This window comes from Tetrahymena thermophila, assembly GCF_000189635.1.
Source record: "Tetrahymena thermophila SB210 genomic scaffold scf_8254564, whole genome shotgun sequence".
In the NCBI taxonomy this organism is placed as follows: Eukaryota; Ciliophora; class Oligohymenophorea; order Hymenostomatida; family Tetrahymenidae; genus Tetrahymena; species Tetrahymena thermophila.
The window spans coordinates 634,854-650,961 of NW_002476335.1; the positions used below are offsets into that span (position 1 = coordinate 634,854).

The following is a 16,108-nucleotide window of genomic DNA, read 5'->3' on the forward strand; positions in this document are numbered from 1 at the left end:
AAAAAACTACTTTAAACCTTTCAATAATTTTAAATAATTCTCGATAATATTGGTGATCAATTATGAAAAGCATAAATAAATTATATATAATTTACAATTAAAAATCCTACTTACTAAATAAATTAATATTATTTTCAGATATAATTATATACAATCTAAACTTGTTTATTTGTATTAATTTTTGTTTTTATTTAGACATTGTTTTTTAAAACACAAAGTTTATTTTAAGAAAAAAAAAATGAAAAGGAGGGAGGTGTTAATTTAAGATGATTTACAATATGTAAATTAACTTATAAAAACTTTTTAAATTGTTAAATATTAATTTTTCAGTATATCTATCTCAAATTTTATTTTCTTTTACTGATTCTTAATATAAAGAATAGAAATGGGAATTTGGATTTTTAATTAGGTTTGCAGGACTGTCAAATTCTTCAATACGACCTTAGCTTAAAACTAAAATTCTATCACTGTTAAGGATTGTATTTAATCTATGTGCAATAGTAAGGACTGTACAGTCTTTAAAAACGTTTGATATAGTTTATTGGATTAAATGGTCAGTTTATATATCAATATTTGCTGTAGCCTCATCAATTAGGACAATTTTACTTTTCTAGATTTAAATAAAAGTTAAATATTTTTTTTTCACAAAAATTTAATACTTTTAATAAAGCCCTTGCTATACAGACTAGTTGCTTTTCACCAACACTTAAATTATCACCACCCTCATTAATATATGTGTTTAATCCCTTTTCAGATTAAGTTAGTTTTGATAATTAGCATTTCTCTAAAGTTTATATAATCTCTTCATCCTTAAATCTATTTAAGGGATCTATGTTATCTCTAAGTGTGCCATCAAAAAGAATGGGATCTTGAAGAATAATCGTGATTTTATGTCTTAATTAGTCAAGGCGGATTTAAGAGATATCTACTCCATCAATGGTTATTTTTCCTATTTATTATAGTTTTGTTTCAATTCTATTGATCTTATATATATTAATTACCTTTAAAAGCTTCAATTATTCTGAGTAAAGAAAGTGTAATAGTTGACTTACCAGCTCCAGTTCTACCAACTACACCAATTTTTTCACAAGGTTTTATCTATGTTGTTATGCCTTTAATTACACATGGTAAATTAGGCCTGTATTTCAAGTATAAATCATCAATAATAATTTTTCCTTCTTAAGGCCAGTGATATAATTTATCTTAGTCTTCTGGTAATGGATTTATTAATTATTCTTTATATTATTGCCTATTTTACAAGTAGCTATCATATCCCTTTTCTGTTTAAATTCTTTAAATAAAATTAGAATTTGTAACTACTTTTTTAAACTTACTCACTAAATTGATGGCATCTTTCTATTGAAACAAAGTTCTTCTCAAGATTGTTCCAATTTCCGATTAAAAATTTCACAGTATTGTCTATTGAAAAGGCAAAAGTTAAAAGAAGCCCAGTAACAGAAGGGTTTTATTTATTCCAGAAAAGCTAAATTAAAATAAATTTGATCTTAGAATAAACTAGATATAAAAAAAATTTAAGAAATTACACAGAAGGAAATCGAAGCTGAGTTAACAATGAGTGATAAAAAGGTTAGATTTTACTTAAACCAAGATTCCATTCCAATAAATGAAAATTAACACTTTTTATTTTCGTCGATATTTTTGCAGTGTTTCTGAGTTGATAATAAAGAAATTATAAATTAATTTTGAACTTAAAGATTTTAAATGTTACTTAAAAGAACCTATCTTCTTATTTAAATGCTCTAATAGAAGATAATCCATTCAAGGCTTCTGTAAAATAAGAAATAATAGGAGAACGAGTTAGAGTTTCTAGACGAACAACTTCTCTTTAAGAGTTCATATAGTACATCTATAAGATTCTACAAATAACTACAAATAAGAAAATAGGTATAAGAACGTAAAGACTACTTGAATACACACAAAGAGCTGTATCTCCAATTAAACTAAAAAAGCTTACTGAAAGACCACCTATATTATAACCAACTTCTTAGTCAATAACAGACAAATCTTTTGATAAAATATTCAAAACTCTTCCAATAGGAACTCTCTCGAAAAATTCATTAAGAGGAGCAAAGATGAGGGAACTTATAATATTTCTATGAATGATTCTAGCTTCTTTTAATGAGCCAAAAAGACAGAATAAGGCTCTAATCATTGCAAAGAAGCCATAACTGATTGAAAAAATAGAATAACCTGTCAAATAAAAATTATTTTTAGATTCATCTTCATCTTCAGTCCAGTAAGAAATCCATATGCTTGATGCCATTTTTAAACCTTACCAAAGAGTCATACTAATCAAAGCGCCTAATATAAAGAAAAATCCTCCATTATTCTTAAGATACTACTTAACAACTTTCCATTAAATTTTTCCTTTTTTTCTATCCTCCTTGAGCATTAAATAATCTTTGTAAACTTCATCAGTTTCAATTTCTTCAGGACTTATTTTTAAAAACAAACACAATTTTAGCTTAAAAAATAAATAAATTGTAACTTTACTCTTCTTCCTTGATAATAGATCCATTTTTTTTCCCTTTTAATGTAATGCTCTTCTTAGGATTTTAAACCAAGCTTTACTATTCTTCTTCGCTTTCGTTTGTACTTTGGTGTTGATTCTATTACAGTTTGTTATTTTTCTGCTGCTAATGATTATCCTTTTCATTTTTTGGAGAGATATCTTCATCAGAAAAAATTATATCATCTTTTTTATCAGAGTCCTCCTCTTTCTCAAATTAGTCTTTCATAAATTTTTCATATATGTATTTGAACTCAGCTGTTTCTTATATGTATTGGTATTCTCCTTCCAATGTTATTCTACCATCTTTCATGAAATATACGTAGTCCATGTATTTAAGATAGTGTAATGCATGAGTAGCTAATATTCTTGTGGTATTTTTTTTGTATTTAAGGAGGCATTCTTAAACAATATATCTACCAACATGAACATCAACAGCACTAAATTTTATTAAAGAAAAATTTTAATACATTTATAAAATTTATTATTGTCAAAATTTAATTTCCACCTCAATATGTCGTCAAGCAATAAAATGGAACTATTACTATATAGAGATCTAGCAAGAGAAACTCTTGCTTTTTAACCACCGCTTAAATTAACACCTTTTTCTCCTATTTAAGTTTAATCTCCATCTGCCAAAACTTTAAAATCTGATTTCAAGCAAGCATATTTGACACACTACTCATATTTTTCTTCATCAAATGGAAATCCAAAAACTATGTTATCCTTGACAGTAGCATTTAGAATCCAAGGTTTTTAATTAACTAATGAAATATCTCCGTTTATTTCTACTTAAGGCATATTGAACTCATTTTATTCATCATATTTCATTTCTCCAATTATTGATTACAAAAGAGAGCTTTTACCACATCCAACACTTTTTTAATTAAATAAATATTACCTTAATTAAATTTAATAAATAGGCTTACTCTCCTATAATAGCAACAAACTTTCCTTTTGGAATAGTAATATTGATATTTTTGAGAATGTGAAAATCATTTTGTTCCTTATTTGTTTGAAGAGGACTCTCTATCTATTATTTACTTTCGGATCCAGGATTTTGTGGATTTTACTACTGATTTTAATTACTGTCTTATATTTTATCATTAAAAATTATTGTGGAGTTGTTTTTTTAAGATATGTAGCTATCCTTATCTACAACAGAGTCTTTATTTATTTCTTTCTACTAGTTAGGTTATTTATTTTAATTATTTCTTTGTAAGTCTTTCTCATCTTAATCACTTTCTTGCACAGGAATAAATGATGAATAATATCCTTTATTTTGTTCACTAATATTTTCATTTTATTATGATTCTTGCTAATTTTCGATTTCATTTTTTATTTGAGGTGTTCTCCAATAAAAATTTCCGTTTGTGATTTTGAGAGCATAAAATGTATCTGAACTGTCTTCAAGATTGTGTTTGAGAAATTTTTTGTTGATGTCTTATTAGCCCAAGTATTTTTCCATTCTTTTTATACTTACATAAGTTTCAATCAAATTACTTATTATGACTGGTAGAGATCTAATCGGCTCCTGTAAAACTGAAAAAATCGATATAATTGTAAATGCTTTAACAGGAGTCATTTAGTTACCAAGCAAAACATAACCTGCAAAAGTAGCATTGATAATTAACATAGGAGTTATCCATAATGAAAATATTGACATACTACCACAAATGAATCTTTTTTGTTTTTATTAAGTTAAAATTAAATTATTTTATAAACTTTTAAGTTTTTGTTTTTAAAAAACTAAATAAATGTTTTTATTAAGAAAAAAAATTTATCCAAAATAGTTTAATTTACTTTTTAGCTACAAGAGATAACTCCTTTTAGCGCTTTAAATCTAATTTATCATAAAAATATTCCTCCCAAGCATTAGCTTTGATAAATTTAATCGCATTAAATACTTCTGTTGTGATTTTCATTCTATCATCTTTTTCTTTCATAAAAAGTTTTTAGTATTTTAACGAAAATCTACCAATCAAAAAATTGATAAATCCCATCAATAACATAACTCCAACACCAAATAAAAAGGATATTCCTATTATATCGGACATTAAGTATATTCCAAATCCTAATTAAAGAGGTAGGAAACATATACTAGAAAATTAATTGAACAAAAATTAAAGTCTTTAGCCATCTACCTAAATCATATTCACTAAAGAACCTACTTTATAATCATCAGTACTCAATAATGAGTACCTTAATGATTTTTCAAGGAGAGCAACACTAACAGTATTTGTTAAATCAAACCCTAGGGTACTCTATTATAATAAATTTTGAGTACATTAAAAAAAATTAATAAAATACAAAGTAGAAACATTTAAATATTCTTAAATAATATTATGATGCTTGCTTTTTAAAATATTAAAAAGGATTTAAAAAAAATAAATTATATTTTACAAACTAATAGTTTGAATGACTATCTAATATGCATAGAATAATTCTTGATAGTACCACTGCACATATTAAAATAATTCCTATTCTGTAATCCTAATTTTTCTCAGATGAATATTCAATAACTGTTTTTATTAAATATGGCGTACTCATAAGCACACAGCTGTCAAAGAAGGTGATAACAAAACTAATTATGATTCTGCCTAATTATTTTTTTTAAGAAAGTGCTAAATAAAAATTGAATATATTGCTTATTTTCTACTTCTAAATGTTGTTATTAATGATCTTGTTAGTACTTAATTAGACTTCATTTCAGAATATTTCTCAAAATTCTTCTTAAATCGATTGAAGTAGAAGCTTGATTTTTGATCTTCAGCTAGCTAATCAAGATGTTCCTATTCTAAGTGAATTCTATTACCTAACTATAATTGTATATGTTTTACAATTAGTTTGGTTAGATTGCTATAAAAATAACTTTTGTAATACTCTCACTAAAGGTATTGCCCACCAAAAAAAAATTTTGCTAAAAATGCTAGCTCTTTAGTATCTTGTTTTGTAAGGCTTCTTCTATTTAATCTATACTGGATTTTCTTCATCCTAATTAACAATAATGTTAGCTTCGCTTTGCTCCGGTAAGAGCTTTTCATTTATTTCGTTTTTATTCTTTTTTCCCATCAACTAGAATTAATTAATAGATTTGTAAATTATCTTAAATGAATATATATATAATTATACTCAAAATTTTTAATATTTAAAACGAAAACTTATGAATACATTCGAAATAGAATAATTAAAATTCCCTTTTTTTTAATCTTTTGGATCTTTTCTGAAAAGCCAAAGTAAATTCTTAAACTATCTTACAAATTTTTTAGTTATAAATATCAATTAACTAACTGATTATTTTTATTTTTATTTTTTTGTTGAAAAAAAGAGGAAAATAACATAAATTATAAAATGTTCTTAATAAATCAAATAGATCTTAAATATTTAAATTATTCTATTTCAGAAATAAAAAGTCGAAATAATTTTTTATTTTTATATGTTTTTATTAAATCTCTTATTAATGCAATGTGAGAAATAGCCAATTTTTAATATTTACTACAATTTTTGATACCATTTTTAGCTTTAAACAAACGTAGGGGGATGTATTTTTAGTTATAAATATCAATTAACTGATAATAATTTATATTTTTTTGTTGAAAAAAAGAGTAAAACAACATAAATTATAAAATATTCTTAATAAATCAAATAGATTTTAAAAAAATCTTAAATATTTAAATTTTTCTATTTCAGAAATTAAAAGTCGAAATAATTTTTTATTTTGACATGTTTTTATTAAACTCTTATTAAGGCTAGGTGAGAAATAGCCAATTTTTAAATTTTACTGCAATTTTTTATACCATTTTTAGCTTTAAACAAACGTATGGGGAGGTATTTGACTATTTTATAGGGTTTTATAATAAAATTTGATTAAAAATTTATGTATCATGCCTATTTACTTCAGCCATAAATAAATACACACGTGAGAACTTATAAGGATACATTAAATTTAAATTAAATTTATGAATATTTCCCTTAAATTGTTTTCTATTCTTTTAACCTAATTGCTGATCAAAAATCTTTTATTTTATTATGGATTGTAATAGAAAAAAAATATTTAATATGGAATTTCAAATCAAATTTGCTCAAAAAAAAAATTTAGTTTATTTAATTAAAAAATAATCAAAATTAAAAAAATTAAATAAATAGTAACATAAAAAACTATCATTTGATGAGGCTTAATCTTTTTTAAAAGAATTATTAAAAGCTTACTATATAAACAAACATGAATGATAAAAAGTGTTTCAAGATAAATAGCATTAAAAATAATTATTAAAAATTTAAATAAATAATTTTACATTTTTTTAATCATTTTAGTTTTAATGTTAAAAAATAAATATTTTAGATTTGGTTAAATTTTTGATTACTTTTATAATTTTTATCATTTCTTTGGTCAAGAACATTTCTTATATTAATTTAAATTGTTATAAAAAGAATTTTTTGATTTCATAAGTAATTACTTGAACATATGAATAAAATATGTTACACTTAACCAGCAAATCTTAGTGAATCTTTAAACTTGAATTAAAGTGATGTATTTTATACTAAAGATTGCATGAGCAAAGTCATGCTGAATAACTCTACACGCTCAGAATAAAAGATAAACAACCTCGAATAAAAATCATTTAACTAAGCCTTCTAAGATTCTTAACTTAAGATATTAGCAACAGATAAGCAAGATCTATAATAGCAAATTTCCAGTAAGATTCAATACATAAGAAATAATATTTAAGATCAACACAAAAAGAATCTTAATCAGAAGGTTTATAGTATTTTGTATGGAACTTTGCCTTCTTAGGATACAAAGAAAGGTAACTAATAAAGTAAAAAGGAAGCCAAACAAAATGATTTATAGGAAATCAATCAAGCTAAATTGATAAACCAATACAATTAGCAGTACCAATAATAAAATTCTGAGTAAATATTTATATCAAAAAAAAGGTAAGTTGAGTAAGTTTAGCTTCCTGTAATATAGACTAGAAGTTAATTGCTAATGCAAAAACTTCTTGATAAGTAAAATAGATAAAAAAGGTCAATATCTCACAATGTTAATAATGACTACAACCAAAATAATGAAAACATGCAAACCAAAAAATGTAATACTTCTTTCCTTCAAATGCAATAATAAAACCAACTAAATATCTTTCCTTAAAGAATCATCGATAAGATTTAAGATAAATGCGGTTACATAGTTTTCAATCAAAAAATTTAGTCATCATCATCATAGGGTGAATACCTCTCAAACGAATAGTAAGAAAACCAAAAAAACTTGTTAAATTTATAAGATAATTCTTAATACTAAGTTGACCATTAAGATAAGTTGTTGGAAATTTAATTAAACTAAAATGAATTAGCAATTGATTAAATAATTTCTAATTAAAGAAACACAAATACTAAAAAATACATCCATAAGAAGGCCTATTACAATTCTTAAATTAAGCCATACAAAAACCAAAAAACTAATGAAAATGTTATCAAATTAAAGAGCTTTACTTAAGGGATAGATAATTTTTAATATAGTAAGTAAACATCTAAAACCCCTCCTAAAAGTTCTGAATTAATTTAGGAATAGCTAGAAAACATTCAAAAAAACTAAGAAAATGAAAACTTATTAGTTCCATAAAGAGAATAAAATCACAGCAATACAGAAAAGCTTTTAAATGAGGTAAGGTCATAGAGTCCCAACCTATCTTCTATTATTTAGATAGAGTTTCCTGAAATTAAATCAAAAATAACTGAAGCTAATGAAAACAAATTAACAAAGACTCCTCTTAGAAATAATGTGATAGCAAAAAAAATCAATCAATAAAATAAACAAAATAATCTGAATAATAATAATAATAATTAGGAAGAAGAATAATTGGGAAAATAAAAAATGAGTTCTCCAAATGAAAAAAGTAGGGTTGTTTCTCCCTTTTGTCTATATCCAGTTCTGATCAATGAGTAAAATGGAGGAGTTGGTGATTCTGAAGAAACAAACTAAAATAAAAGTGCTTCAAAAAGTTAAAGCAGGGTTAGAATAAAAAGAGGTACAGAACAAATTCACTTAAAAGAGGCCTTTAGTCCTAAACAAAGAAGTACTCCACATAGTAGAAGAAATAAAGCACTGAATAATGAATTTAGCAGATCTCCAAAAAGTAAAAATAACATAACACCATCTAATAATATAACGAGTAATAACTTAAATCTTAAATCTGATCAAAGTCCTTCAAATATAATCAATATATAATTTGATAAGAATTTAAGTCAATCTTCAATAGAATCTTCAGAAGTATATAACTTTAATGGGATAAAGCCAAAGCAAATTTAACAAGTAAAATAAGATTTGAAACAAAATTAACAGGGTGAGAAAAAAAAATATTTTTCAAGTAACACAGAAAGAAATAATATTTATAACAACAATAAATAAATCGATAAAAAATTAAATGATTCAGAAACAGCCCAATAAAACTTAGAATTTCAATTGAAAGAGAGGACTCTGGAAAAAAATAATACTTTTAAAAAGCCTTCAAACTAAGTTATAGTTTACAGCAGCCTTAGAAAGTCTTATAGCTAATAAAAAATATAGCAATAGTAAAGTGATTAAAACCAATTAAATAGCAGTGAGAATTGCATTAAAAAGGTCAAATTATTTTTTAAACAAAATAACTAAATTTAAAATAACCTTACACTGTAGTAAAAGTAGAACTAAGAATTAATAAAGAATATCTAAGATTCAACAGGGCATAACTTAGATTTAACAAAAAATAATAACTTAGATTCAGCAAAGCATAATAACTTAGATTCAACAAAACATAATAACATAGATTCGAAAAGAACAAATTAAGATTCAACTAAAAATTAATATTAAACAAAACTAAAAAACGAAAAGAAATTACTTTAAGTGTAAGACCGTTCCATAATATCTTCAGTAATTTTCTAAGAAGAAAAATAACTAGATATTTCAAACAAAAGCAAAAGTATACCCATAATGCCAAATGAATTGTACCAAAAATAAAAATTAGATAAAAAAAGTGATTTAACCATAAAAGAGATCAGTTTCCAGAAGCTACCTTTAAGTGAAAAATGTCAATAGAATTCACCTAATTATTTAGCCTATAAAAATAGTCAATTATAAAATAAATAGATAACTTCAATAAATTTAATAACTTAACAAGATGTTTAGTCATCTATTTGCTTCGATAAGTATTAAATTAATAACACTACTCCTGATTTAAATTTAGAAAAAAAGAAAATAAAATAATTGTAAAAAAGACATAAAAAGCTAGATACTTCTAAATCTAAATAAATAAATGATTTTAACAACTTAGATCCATGGGAAATAGAATAATGTCAGGATAATTATCTATTTAGCTACTATAATTAAAAGTTTTGTAATGAATAATTATGATTATTAATCAATATAATTCTTATTTAAAAAATTTAAAAATAAACTTCACCCTATTTTGTTTATTATTATTAATTGTATACTACTGTTCATAATTTTTTTTTAACATGTTTTAAAAATATTTTAGATTTTTATTATTTGTAGTTTTTGTTTGAAAATTGCAAATTATTCTTTAATAAACAATATCAAAAATAAGATAAAAAATAACATTTGTTATATATTTCTTCAAAAAATTTATTTAAAAAATGCACCGACCGGGAATCGAACCCGGGTCAAAGCGATGGCAACGCTCTATTCTACCACTAAACCATCGGTGCTTAAGGTGAAATTAATAGATTTTAGCAGCTAAAGACCATACACAAATTAATTCATTTATTCATTTTTATTACACAGTTAATTTTTATCATTATTTTTTAAAGAGAAAGCAAATGATGACATTTATCATAAAAATATGGTTTCAAAACTCTAAAAATCCCCTAATTATTCTACGATTTCGGATGGCACCAAGTAATATATAAAATTTAATAATTCCTGTATAGAAGTTACATATTAAATTTAATAATATTCAAAAAAACATTTTTTAGATAAAATATCAGTTTATTTTTAAAATAAAGTAAGTTTATAAATCTCAAGAAAAGGGTAGAAAATAACCTACCTATCGAACAAAACTTAATAAAAATATTGTTTATTATTTGATAATAGACTATTTATACTTGTTGTAAAAATAAATTAAAAATAATTTATAAAAAAGAAAGTATGAAAATTAAAATAAAATATAAAAAAAAATATTTAAAAGAAACATACTTCAAAAATTTAGCTTACATTAAAAACAGAATTCAAATATTTTTCTCTTTGATTTAAAATCATTAAATATTTTTTAAACTAAATTTAGAATAAACATTTAATAATACCTCCTTTAATTATAAAGAATTTATGATTTAATCGTTAAAATTAACTTTATTCACTCCAGTAAGCTTATTTATTTAATAATTTATTACCAGAATAAACAAAATTTAGACTTTTTCACTTATTTATTAAACTATATAGTAAGTATACATACTACTTATATTTGCTTAGAGAGCAAAACAAAATACATGAAAAGCAACAGTTCTATTTGCATGTAATAGACTACAGTATTTTAGAGATAGTTGCTTATTAAATATGGACATATTCTCAAAAAATAAATATAAAGATGGTATGAAATAAATTTAAAAGAATAATCAATCGACTATTTTTTGTCAAGAAACACAAATAAATTAAAGGGAAAGATACCATTTAAGCAAATTGCTTCCATAGAAGCTTAAGTTAAATCTTTAAACTAAGAGTTAGTAGTTGGTGATGGAAAATTTTAAAATTATATACACATTTTTCTTTCAAATCAAAAGTAGATTTACTTATTTTAATAGGATATAATACATTTAGATTAATTAATGAATGTACTTAATATGTATTAAAGAGGGTAAAGACAGCAAGAAAACAAAATCACAAATATGGAGACTTTTCGTTATTAAGAAAAAAGCGATAATAATTCAGCAAAAAATAAAAATATTTATGAAAAATAAGAGATAGAATTTGTTTAAGTTATTCCAACTGAACATAGTTGCTATGTGCAACTGATGCCTGAATCAGTATCTTAAAGAAATATAGCTATCAATAAACAAGAAATATAAAATGAAGAAAGTATTAATAACAGTCTAAAATCGAATATTAAATCAAGCTACATAAAAGAGGACGAAAATGTAAAGAAAATAAGTAAAAAAACACATTAAATAGAGAAAAAAATTTAAAAATAAGAAAATTAGAAAAAGAAAATTCAATCTAAAATTCCAGCTAAAGAGGAATTAAACAATACTTCAGCTAATAGGGCACATGTAACTATTGATTAATTTGAAGATTAATGCTTGAAATTTAATGATGAAATTACAGAAGTCCTTTCAAGGGAGGAGACAGAAAATACTAATAGAGTACATATATTTTCAAAACTCTAAAATTTTAATGAAAACTTTTAAATATAGAAAATAAAAAAATAAATTCATAATAGCTCAAATAACTTGTACAAATTAACTTAAGATTCAAACTATGATAATAATATCATAAAGACAAATTAGAGTAATTACAACTTAAATAATATTTAATAACCTTTGAGTGCCAGCAATTAGGATTAATATAAATATACAACTTTACCTTCTCTTTAATCATAACTTATCAAGAATCCTATTTCAAATGCTCATCACTAATCTACAACTTCATTTAAGTAATTTCCAGATATACCATTAAATACTACAACTTTAGGCAATTCGAATATAGGAAATTCTTTCAGGTTTAATACGTATATGGACTCACACCGAGAAAATGATTAACTAATTAATTATCCTTGCTAAGATCAAGACTTATCTAATATACTACTTAACAGGGAAATAGACCGCAATACTTACAGCTTAATACAGTAGTAGGAAATAAAATTTTAAGATGAAGATGAAGAAAATCCTATGCACTTATCTACTACAATCAGGTAAAGGATAGATAAGTAGTGCTCTAATGAAACATAAAATAAGTAAGAATATTAATAATAGTCTAATTATGATTATTAGCAGAGGCAATCTATTTCAGAAATTTAAAGTGAATCTAATTTGGCAAGTATTAAATAGCTTAACTGTGAAATAAAAGGAAAACCTTTTTTAAAGGAATCTATCACTCTAGAATTGTAAAATGAGTTCAAAAAATAATCATATTTTTATTAAGAATTTAACACTCTGCTCACTTTGAATACATAATATTTAGGTGGAAGTTTAATTAATACAAAAACATTAAATGTAAACAAAAGAAATAGCATTTAGTCATATAAAAATAATAGAAGCTTGACATTAGATTAAGCCACTGAAAAATCTGTACAATCATATACTCCAAAGCAGAGAGATATGTTTTTATAGGGGAGTATTACTAATAGAACAATTGCAGGTAATTCTATTAAATAGTATTTATCCCAAGATTGCGAATCATAAAACTAATTCGGTCCTCTCATATTCCCAATACAAGAAGATTATGATGGCTATTCCGAAGATTACTATATAAATTCTGATAAAGATATTGATCAGTAAAGTGATTTAAATGAAAGTAACTCCTAAAAAAATCGATTCTTAAATAGAAATAATTTAATTTATTCATCTACAAAGTATTGTTCAAAAAAGTTTCCGAGGTCAAGTAATTTTAATGCAAGTTTTATGAGATCAGAGAGAAAAGATACTGATAGCATAAATAGTAATCACTAATAAAAAAGTAGTTAAAACTAGGAAAATGGTAATCTTAGTAAGTAGAATGGCACTACGTAAGTTAGTTCAAATAAATTTTAAGGAACACGATTAAACCAAATTCCTATTGAAGTTTATTATCAAAAGAAATTTTAAAGTGACAGTAACTTGCTAATAGATTTTGGCTCTGAAACTACTGATGCTAATCAGATATTTTAAGAAGATGATTAAATTAATGCATCAAATAATATGTTAGCAATTTAGAAAGTTTAATTAGTCACAAAAACAAAATCTGATCAAGATTCTCAATAAGCCTTATCATATAGAGAACATTCTAATAATTTAACTTAATTAAATAGCTAGCCTTAAACTCCACACATAAAAGATTATGATAATAGTTAAAACTAATAAATTCAACAAAATCAAATACTCAACTTGAATTTACCTCAATAGTACATAAATTAAAGTACTTTAAATGTATAAAATTCAGCAATTTATTCAAATACACCAATAAAAAGTGAGTATAACGTTGCTTTTTCCCCTAGCAGATACTTCAAATAAAATAATTTAGATGTCCAAAGCATAAATAACGCAAGTCTTGAAATTTCTAAAAGGGAATAATCTCTTGCTTCCTTAAAATCTCATAATCTTTCAAAAATCGGCCTTGATAAAGCTATGAAATTGGTTTGGGATTTCTAATTTACTAAAGCTGCTTGTGTATTTGAAGATTTTAGTAACTAAGAGAATGTCAATATGATAATTGGTCATATATACATGCTCTTAATACAATTTTTAATTTCACTGAAAATAGATTTTGCAGAAAAGCTATGCAAACTATGCGAATAGGTCATCGATCATATAATTAACTAAAGAGCTAAAAATAACATTTACTTATCATTAGTTTAAGAAATTAATTTAACTGAAATGTATCTTATTAAAGGAATTCTTTAATTTTCTTTAGATAAAAAAATATAAGGCTTATTTTCACTCAAAAATGCATTTAAGTATTACTAAAAATGCTAATCTGCTACTTTGAATCTTGTAAATAGTTTGAAAAAAAATCATAGGTTGAAGTTAAATTTGTTAGAAGGGCTAAGTAATTTAGCAAAGAGTGCTTTATAAGAATCCTTTAAAAAGGTATTATCCTTTTTTGGTTAAACTTTTGATCTTGATAAAGGCTTGAAAACTCTTTTGTAAGTTTCATAAGCAGATAATAATGATTAATAAAATAGTTCTTCATCAAAAATAAATCAACTTTAATTTGATTAAGAGTAATTAAATAATAAAAATTTAGAAGATTAGAAATATATAGAATATATAAAAGCCTCAAGTGGAGAAGATGATTTAAGCTTCACCTCTCATGTTGCAACTATTGTTTTGTCTCTTTATTACATTTGGAGAGAGAAAAATCCTAATCCAATAGTCAACCTTATAAATTAAAAACTAAAGTAGTATCCCAAATCACCTATTTACTATTGGATTTCTTACTTAATCAATTTCGAAAAAAGAGAAGTAATTTTTTTAAATTATTTAATATTTATTTTAAAAATATTTTATAGAACTTAAAAGCAATAAACGACATAAATAAGGCTTTATCTAAAGCCAATTCATTTAGTAAAAGTTGCCTCTCTTTCAAATTTGAAAAATCTCTTTTTTTAACTAGTAATTTAAGATGGAATGAGGCATCATAAATTCTAGGATAAATAGGAGTTTAGCTTTTAAATTTTGAAGAATTTAAGTTTGAGGAATTTAAACAAATGCTGTAAAAAGCGAAGATAAATTCTAATTATTTTTCTAACTTTTATCGTTCATGCGTGATTGATTATAAACCTGAAAAACATTTTTTTATTGGAATAAGTAGTCTTTTACTTAGCTAAGTAGCCTGTCTGATTTAATAAAATCAATTAGATTTTGCTAAAGAATGGCTATTGTTATCATAATATTTTAAAAAGGTAAAATTCAATTAATTATATATAAAAATTTATTATAGTAAGCAAACTAATTTTATTTTATTTTAATCAATAAATAAATAGCACTCTTATTTAAATATATTCTTGAGCAATGATATTCATAATTTGAGTTAAATATATTTAAGGAGAAAAAATTTCAATTTAGTAAAATATGAAATCATGTATTTTACAAAAACTATAACTAAAATCCCTAACTCTTTGATTGATCAACTAATTTTGGAAATAAATGAAGAAGAAATAAGTTTAAAATAAAAATAAATAAAATCAAATGAAGATTAAAAAGAGCTAGCAATAGAATAATCATCTTGTATTTTTTTAAAAATATTAGTTGGTTGCTTGCAGTTTGATGATAAAATGATTGAAAAGGGAGAATAAGAGTTAGCAAAAATACCTAAATATGTCAACGATAGCAAATATTCTGATTTTTCTTACCTTTTTCATCACAGCTACTATTGGATATGTAAATTTTATTTCTTACAGCAAAAGTATGATGAAGCTTTAAAAAATATTAAGCAAATGTAAAAATTTTCAACTAAAATATTTTCACTATCTTAACAAGCAGATAATATATTAAAAATAATTAAAAACTAAGAATATGAAAACAAAGAATAAAAATGATTCGAAATATCATAAATAAAGAAATAAAAGTAAAAAAAAAACAAAATTCAAAAATAAATTTTTTATTTAAAATATTTTTTCACTTAATTTATTTAATAAGAATAATTATTAATTTATAAAATTAAATAATAATTATAAAATTATATTTAAAAAATGTAATAAAAGTATGAAATTGTTAATTAGTAAATATTAAAAAATATTTATTTATTAATTAAATATAAAAACAAGTTTTTATTATTTTATATAAAAGTTTATTTAATTGTAAAAAATAAATATTATTTTAAGTTAAGTTAATTGTATTATTATTGTGTTTATAACATAGTAAGTACAATTAAATAATCATTTAAATAATTGTATA

General features: G+C 23.4%; 3 protein-coding genes across 3 annotated transcripts; 2 read left to right on the forward strand and 1 right to left on the reverse strand. All coding sequences in view use genetic code 6, as the record gives it.

Annotated features, from left to right (window-relative positions):
• Window positions 1-340: 340 nt before the first annotated feature.
• TTHERM_00219530 (ABC transporter C family protein) lies at window positions 341-5,602 on the reverse strand (the record flags this gene model as incomplete). Its single annotated transcript, XM_001020625.2, has 13 exons — window positions 341-610; window positions 660-949; window positions 1,002-1,291; window positions 1,335-1,483; window positions 1,545-1,670; window positions 1,730-2,456; window positions 2,515-2,970; window positions 3,039-3,407; window positions 3,460-4,212; window positions 4,334-4,794; window positions 4,934-5,130; window positions 5,190-5,349; window positions 5,414-5,602. 13 exons carry the CDS (start codon window positions 5,600-5,602, stop codon window positions 341-343), a joined length of 4,437 nt encoding a protein of 1,478 aa, XP_001020625.2.
• Window positions 5,603-6,995: 1,393 nt separating this feature from the next.
• TTHERM_00219540 (hypothetical protein) lies at window positions 6,996-9,917 on the forward strand (the record flags this gene model as incomplete). Its single annotated transcript, XM_001020626.1, has 1 exon — window positions 6,996-9,917. The coding sequence occupies one exon, from the start codon at window positions 6,996-6,998 to the stop codon at window positions 9,915-9,917; it is 2,922 nt and encodes a 973-aa protein (XP_001020626.1).
• A 1,003-nt stretch (window positions 9,918-10,920) lies between these two features.
• TTHERM_00219560 (hypothetical protein) lies at window positions 10,921-15,763 on the forward strand. The gene is made up of 3 exons (XM_001020627.2): window positions 10,921-14,674; window positions 14,722-15,114; window positions 15,196-15,763. Exons 1-3 carry the CDS (start codon window positions 11,009-11,011, stop codon window positions 15,748-15,750), a joined length of 4,614 nt encoding a protein of 1,537 aa, XP_001020627.2. The 5' UTR covers window positions 10,921-11,008; the 3' UTR covers window positions 15,751-15,763.
• The last annotated feature ends 345 nt before the right edge of the window (window positions 15,764-16,108 follow it).